We start from the raw sequence: 7,706 nt of genomic DNA on the forward strand, positions 1-7,706 counted from the left end.
TGAAATTCATATATGTTTTATTGTCTCAATGAATCACCATAATTCCTTGAAAATCATTCAGAGAGTCTCTCAAAATCTCTAAACTCACGGAGAGTCATCCAAAAATTTTTGCATGAAAAGTCTCTGATGTCTCTACTAATCCCAATTGACTAACCCCATATTATTTGTCTACATTTTCACTAAACATTTGGTGAATGCGACAGACAATAGGGCGGTAATAGCAATTTCAAAATAGCATTTTCATTTATAGTTTACCCAATAAAGCAAGGCCGCTAATAGGGGTACCATATTGCTTGGTGGTGTACCACCCAAAGGTAATGTATATTTTGTGTTATATGTATCTCGGTACACCCCCAAGTAAAATGATACTCCCTATTAGCAATGTTGCAATAAAGTGATTTTAAATTTGTGTTTTTGCTCCATGTATCTTTAGTTATGGCACCGCTGATGTGTGTGACCGGAAAAAGTCACACTTAAACATTTGGAAGCTAATTTGTCATAGGTAAAAAATGTGGTATCACTACTGATACACCATCCATACTTACAGTTTGCATCAAATGTTTTAAAAATCTACCTAGTTAAAAAATCAGAGTCAATATTTTCTTATTGTATGAGTTAAAATTGTCTAGAATTAATAGTTGAACAACATGAATATGAAAATTGGTGAATCTTGAGTCCTAACATTTCTCGATATTGTTACCATTTTTCTGTATATATTTGCTAGTTTACTATTCCCTCAGTTCCATTTTAGATGATGTTCTTTGAGTTATCACACAGATTAAAAAATGGAGAGAAATATGAAGATTTTTCAACTATACCCTTAAGAAAAGTCTTCAATCATTAATTGCTATTAATGCATTTACAAATAAACTTATAATTTCAAGAATATTAATGGTAGTTTTGTGGAAAAATATAAGTATTGTGGAATAATTAAATAATCTTAAAACATCATCTAAAATCGATTAGCGAATCTATACTTATACAACAAGAGGCTTTGGTGAGTCACCCAGCGGCATTGAATTTTCCAACTACTGGCTGTGATCTACCCTCCCTTCCTAGAAAAACGTACTGGATTTGGTTGATCCAATTGCTTCCCGTTACTCGAGTCGCTCGATATGTGTATTGATTCTGTAACTTTAAAGAGAATCATAAGTTTTCATTGTATGTAACGCACAGCCAGGTGCCTTCCGCTCGAATATCTCCATGTTCCTCAGTAATCTTTTCCCCCTGATTTCCATTCTATTCATAAACTCTAGATTCCTTTCGATTCTCCCTTCCATACCGTTAGGTATTCTCAATCCAGTAGGTATTCGCTCAAAAAAAAAAAAAAGCTCATCCCAGTTTTTTTTTTTCTGAAACAAGCTCATCCCAAATTTGATTACATGCATTAATTGAATCCTCTCTATAAAATGGCAGATCGCAATCGAAATCAGCATCATTTCCAATCGAACATGTGAGTATTCTTGCCATTGCTTTTAATTTCTATTTGCATAAACTTTCTATCCGGAGATTATTGTTTGTTTAGTTCCAGTCTTCGCCGTTAAATTCGTCTATTTCATATTTACATAAACTTGCTTAAATTTACGATATCAAATCCTATTAAAATTTTGTGATGAGGTTTTTGGTTTTCCCTTCCTAATGTTGATTTTCCAATTTTTATTCATTAGATCTGCATCTAATATTCCTTTTTGCTTCAGGACTATGTTATTTAGATCTCGATATGTAACTTTTTGCTTCAGATTTTGGTTGTTAAAAATGGTGAATTAGTTCTAGCTGAAAATTTAGGGTTTCTTTTTAGGGAGGGTACTTTAGGGAAAATATAGCAATTGAAACTTAAACCTAGATTTGATTCTTGAGCTCAAATTGATTAAATTAGGGTTTGTCTGTCTTATGTATATTTGCTAATGGGAAGATTTCCTGTAGCATTATGGTTATCTGCAAGTAGTGCACACTGAAGCAAATAGGGATGGGGGTCTTCAATTAGCAAAAGGGTTTTGGGGGTTTATTATTATTTTGAATGATGCTGAAATTCAGTAATGAGTACCATGTAATGAGAAACCAGGATCAGCGTAACTGAGGGAACCGGGTCATGGTTTTCTTTGATTAAAGGCATTGTAATTCCTGGAATTTGTTTATATATGGTTCTTTGATGATAACTAAATTTTAATTTAATTTGTGCATCTGTCCATCCCTAACTGTTGGGTAGTATGTTAAGCTAGAACTGACAATAGGCTCGACATTGATTCACCTTGGTCTTTGTTTATAATGGTACTGAATGTGTTTTTTCCTTGGCGTAGATTCGTAAATCCACATCCAAATGGCATCGCAGGTCAAATGAAACCCATCAAAGGTAGGCTTCCCTGCCACACGGGATAACTTCAAGTGTGGATATGGTTATCGTTAATGAGGAGGTATCTATGTTGTCAAAGGCGTCGCCAAGGCGCCAAAGTGGCCTTATTTTGAACTTGGGCGCCACGCAGTGGGTTAGGAGATGCCACTTTAAAAAGTGGCGCCCAGGCGTCGCCTTTCTAGGCGCTCAGGCCAAGGCGCCAGTTTGTTGGGCGCCAAAAGTGGCATTTTATGCCAAAAAGGAAAAAAAATATTGCCAAAATCTTTTTCATTAAGTCATACATTAATTTTTTAAAACCCTAAGCTAATTATGTAAAGAAACAGATCGTCCTTAGCTGTTTTTGTTAATTACTTTAACAATAGTGAAGGAAAAAAAATCTTTCCAAATTTTTTGCAAATCTTTTTCATTAAGATTTATAAGCTAATATAGAAAATCCTAAGCTAATTATCAGTTATGTCAAGAACATAAACCTATGTGGAAATTATTGTTCTGCGGCGGCTTCCCCGCGCATTGCTGCGGCTCGGGATTTTACACCCAACGCCACGCGGCGCCTTACGCCCATTACAACACAGGGAGGTATTCATACAAACTGTTTCCATTTAGTTTGTTTGACTGTAAGTCAATTCTGTTCAAGTATAGTGTTAAAATACCCTATGAGGTGCTCAAATTTACTGTTGATCTAAACAATTGATTCCACAGGGAGACCAAATTTCAGCTCTGCTACTACCAAGTCCCAAGACTAACTCATGAATCCGAAAATTGAAGTTAAATTAAGTTCGTAACTCATGAATCCATATTTCAGCTCTTCTACTGCCACAAGTACGGGTGAAGAGCTTCAAATACTCAAAGCAACGGGTTGCCTTGGTGATGGTTGAAAAAACAGTAAAAAGGTTCATCTTTTTCCCTTTATCTTGCACCTCAACTCTATATTTTATCTGTGATAAAAAAAAATTGAACGAAAAATAAATCCTACAATAAGATTCATCTTTAAACCTTAGCATTCCCTCAATCAGTTAAATCTAGGCCCATAATTTATGTCCCTATTTGTTGTCTTGGAAAGATGGTATAGCCTATACCAATAGGCATCTTAGATTTCATCAGTAAGAGATTCTAAGAGTTAGAATGGGTGCGTTAATTTTATGTTTGTTCACGTATTGGTGGAGTTCCTTTAAGGGTGACTGTTAGGTATCCTTCAAGCCTTGGTTCCAATGTAAAAATTGAGAAGGATGAATCCTTTAAAGGAAACAAGTTTTGTCTCAGGTGTTCAACAGTTACAGTCTCAGGGTATCTTAATTAGAGACAATATTTTTTAGGTATAATTTGACATGTAATGATTGATTGCATAACTACGTTTTAGTTTTTTTACTCATCGCATTACACCAGTAGTGGAATATTCCATGAATGACAGACAATTAAACACAATAACTAAATTGAATTGACAAAGGGAGATCTCATAATACCTTATAAATATAATTTGACTGTTAGTCTATTACTGTTTCAAAGTACCGTAGATCTGTCATGGATATTGTTACTTTGTTAGTCTAATTACTATGTAGACCCATTTTTGAATATACCCAAATAACCCAATCATCTCAGGCGTTAAAGCTTTGTGGAATGGTTTTGTCCTCAACAATTTTCATTGAGTTATCTTTTATATTTTATTCCTTCTCTATTTTTATCAAAATAAGAAGTCTGTCTACTTTTGATTTATGTATCACTTAGTTCTTCAACAAATTTTGATGATGGTAACTTTTTACCAGACACACTGTTGCGTCCTGCATCTTCCATTTGACTATGTTAATTGTAGAGGGATGTCGATATTTCGTAACCAGATAAACTGTAGGTAATCACCCAAAACTATAGGTTTCGTTGTCCGAGAATGTTGAAAACTTTCCATTCGTAACTAATGTGCCAGTCTATGTGTCCTTTTTGTATCTCAGGTTCATGTTTTTGACCTACTGGTACCGCAGTCTTTGTAGCTCTGGATAGTAAGATCACCACATGAAATTGTTGACCCACTATGAGCTCAGTTGCGGTGCGAAGGACCAATTTTTAGACCTCACTATTCCATGAATTTGCATTGTTTCATAGTTTCAGATTTCATTGTTTAATATCCGTAGTTGTTGCAGCCAAATGAATGACAGGAATATGGATGTCACGATGCTTGATCTTGCACCTACATGCAGAAAACATTAGCTAAAATTTACGGCCATACTTTAAACTTATTCATGTTTTTAAGGTTTGTGCATTGCGTCCGGCTCCCGCATATAGGAATTAGTGCTACAACTGTAGCGTAATGCAATTCATAAAGAGTTGCTTTCCCGTAGTTTTATTTATTATTGGCTGCTTCCTTTTGCTGGGACATGGGCAAGTGCTACGTACAGGTACACTTTATTTTTTAGGGTCTCCACTTCTCTATTACTGCATGGCCCATAGTGCATTATCATTAGATAATCTCTGAAGAGTCCTGCTCATTGTCTGTCTCTTTCCTTCATTGTTTTGGCGATGCTTTACAAGTTTCTTTATTTTTTCCGTCGTTTTCACTTCTCATTGGCTGTCTCTCTTTTGCCATATGATCATCATAATATACATGCTCTTCTTAGGGATTTTTGATTTAATCAGTACACCCCTTACAATAGTTACCTATGGCCACAGGCTCACATTAATAATCACAATGTCTTATGTTCAGCACCTACCTATCAATATAAAAAAATCATCCATCAAATATCGTTTATGTTTTCATTAGCATTAGTTGTATTTATATTTTGTTCGGAAGGATACCAGTCGCATAGCCTAGCTAATTATGACCTTGGAATGTGCGAGAGGGACATGTAAGATGGATTCTTAAAAATCTTCTGTTGCCAGTCTTGCTACATGATACTGCCTAATATTTTTGGGTTCCATTTTAAACTCTATTGAAAACCAACAGCTTGAAGCAGATGTTAAGAGTAATCTATATTATTATTCATTAAGCAAAAGATATATACGCTCACTCTTTATTGATGATATGTGCAGGTATGAAAGCAACGAGACAAATTTGTCATGCCGCCTTTAACTGTCAATTCAAAGTATCGCAATACATTTCAATGGCTAAGTTAAGCCCATCAAGCGGTCGTGGAGGTGAAGTAGTTTTCCGAGCTATTTGCAAATCAGTTCCAACATGTACAAGCTCAACCAGTCCGTAGACTAGAAATGTTAGTAGCTGTGTTCAATATAACTTAGTTCGGTTGTGAGTCTGGAATATTTGTGACTTGGTTCAGAATTTGTTGAGTTGATTTATCCTCCAAAATTTCAAATACGGAATTTAGATGAATTAATCAGAAAACTATGATCAAACGATTAAAAATTAGTCCCTTTTATGACCCTTCTATTCCAATTCCTCTTCTAGAAGAGTCCCTCAAGAAGTTAACTGAGATGACAAATAGGTTTGTGTTAGAGACGTCGGAAAAAAAATTGTTCAAATTAATCTTAATTGCCAATACAATGTTTCCAATATTACCCTTGTAAACGAGAAAAGTTTTTATTCACCCAATTAAGATGACGAGGTTAGAATTGGTAACACTACTTGTTTAGATAAGGTTCGACCATCTTCATGTTATTAACCTAATCAAGATGACGAGGTTAAAATTGGTAACACTACTTGTTAGATAACATTCGACCACCTTTATATTATTCTGATTAAGATGATGAGGATAGTGTTGATGAAGAATCTGAAACACATATGCATAATGATCAAGAAATTGTTACTCTAGTTGAGCTTCATAACGATAGAGTTATTGTAGTTCAAATCCTAATAATATTAATGATTATTCACCTATTCGAAAGGAAAAGGATTTGATTAGAGATACTACTGATTTAGATGATATAGTATTAGTTCGTGATCCTTTATCCTGTAGTGTGTTTGATAATCCATTATTTGATGAAACTATCAGTGAATCAAAGGAAGTAATTATGATTAACATCTTAGTTGATGAGCCTTTACCAGAAACTTTCTTTGATAATCCTTTATATGATTGTGATGATGGTTCAGAGGAAAGAGTTTCAACTGAGAATACTGTTTTAGAGTTCAACGATTTAAAAACCTTAGTCTTAGACAAAGAAGATAGATTCGTAGAGAGTTTAAAATGATAAGTAGAGCTACAAATGATATTTGTTAATAAAATAAGAAGGAAGTGGATTAGCAGAAAGCTAGAAACAAACATGCTACACTGTGATTGCAGTGGTGGAGGTCGAACTTAAAAATCCATTATACTGTGAAGAATGGTGGAAATCAATTTCGGAAGATGATGTGTTTACTTAATACCATTAGGAATTTGGTTACTTGATTTTTGGTACTCATATTTTGACCAAAACCTGAGTTTGTTCTAACATTTGTCCAGCCTTTGCGATTGATCTAAAGACCAATGTTGACCCGCGTTGGCTCGTTAAATGATGAGGTGTCTAACTATTTGGCTTGGTTTATTTTTTCCACACCCCTGAAATAATTATGTATTCACTACCAGGGGCCCTAAAAATGGCAACTCTTTTTTTGCAACCCCCTTGTCTAGAGCTGGCAAAAACAAGCCAAAATCCGCGGGTTAGCTCGGACCGGCCCGCAAAAAATCCGTGCCCGGCTCGGCTGGTTTCTAAACAAGCCGGGTTAGGGTTGGAGAAGTGCTGTCTTGTGGAAAAACGGGTTAACCCGGACCGGACCATAAATCCGCGGATTTAACCCGTAACCCGTATACAGTAATGAGTTTCACTTAATTTCTACCGTCAGATTATCTTGGATTAATCACGTTCGTTTGTTTAAGATATAAAAGCCAAAAACCCCAAGGAAGATTTCACCGTCTTTCTTCTTCCTCTTTTCTTTCTTCTCCACTGTCTCCTCACCGCCTCCATCTTTGTTCCACACTTCACAGGGTTTTGCTAGTGCTCCCTAGAGGTTGAAGATAATCGGATCGACTGTAAGAGTTGATCTAAAGTTTGATTTTGAACTCGGTTCAAGGTGGATCTGTGACTGTGAGATAGTAAAGCGAATCTGAGAAGAAAGTAGAGTTTACTGTTAGGGGTTTGGAACTTTGGATTATGGAATTACAGGGTTTTGATTATTATTTGAATTTCCGTTGGATTTACAGAGAAGGGATGAAGAAGTTTGGGTTTGTTGCTGCTACAGCCTACCAATGAATCACTTTCTATAGAATTAATGGTTCATTGAATCAACCATTAAAAACCCTTAAATCTCTTCTTCAATCAGCGGACAGGGATGCATGCAATTGTAATGAAAAATCATTCAAACAACTGAAAACGGTAACTGGTTCACAGATCTTCTCGAGATTCTTATGTTTATAATTGTTTACTTCTATGATTGTTCTTC

General features: G+C 35.5%; 1 protein-coding gene across 12 annotated transcripts; it reads left to right on the forward strand.

Annotated features, from left to right (window-relative positions):
• Nucleotides 1-1,091: 1,091 nt before the first annotated feature.
• Nucleotides 1,092-5,709, forward strand: LOC113304034. 12 transcript variants are annotated; one of them, XR_003337994.1, is made up of 5 exons: nucleotides 1,092-1,453; nucleotides 2,298-2,350; nucleotides 2,802-2,926; nucleotides 3,050-3,240; nucleotides 5,366-5,709. XR_003337994.1 is itself a non-coding variant. In XM_026553138.1 (5 exons), exons 1-5 carry the CDS (start codon nucleotides 1,204-1,206, stop codon nucleotides 5,403-5,405), a joined length of 321 nt encoding a protein of 106 aa, XP_026408923.1. In that variant the 5' UTR covers nucleotides 1,092-1,203; the 3' UTR covers nucleotides 5,406-5,709. The 12 variants fall into 12 exon arrangements, 3 of the variants coding, with proteins under 3 accessions (XP_026408923.1, XP_026408925.1, XP_026408924.1); XR_003337997.1 differs by lacking the exon at nucleotides 2,802-2,926 and having other exon boundaries at nucleotides 1,092-1,302; nucleotides 1,417-1,453; XM_026553138.1 differs by lacking the exon at nucleotides 2,802-2,926 and having other exon boundaries at nucleotides 1,092-1,306; nucleotides 1,417-1,453; nucleotides 3,153-3,240.
• The last annotated feature ends 1,997 nt before the right edge of the window (nucleotides 5,710-7,706 follow it).

This window comes from Papaver somniferum, chromosome 8 (genome assembly GCF_003573695.1).
Source record: "Papaver somniferum cultivar HN1 chromosome 8, ASM357369v1, whole genome shotgun sequence".
NCBI classification, from domain to species: domain Eukaryota; kingdom Viridiplantae; phylum Streptophyta; class Magnoliopsida; order Ranunculales; family Papaveraceae; genus Papaver; species Papaver somniferum.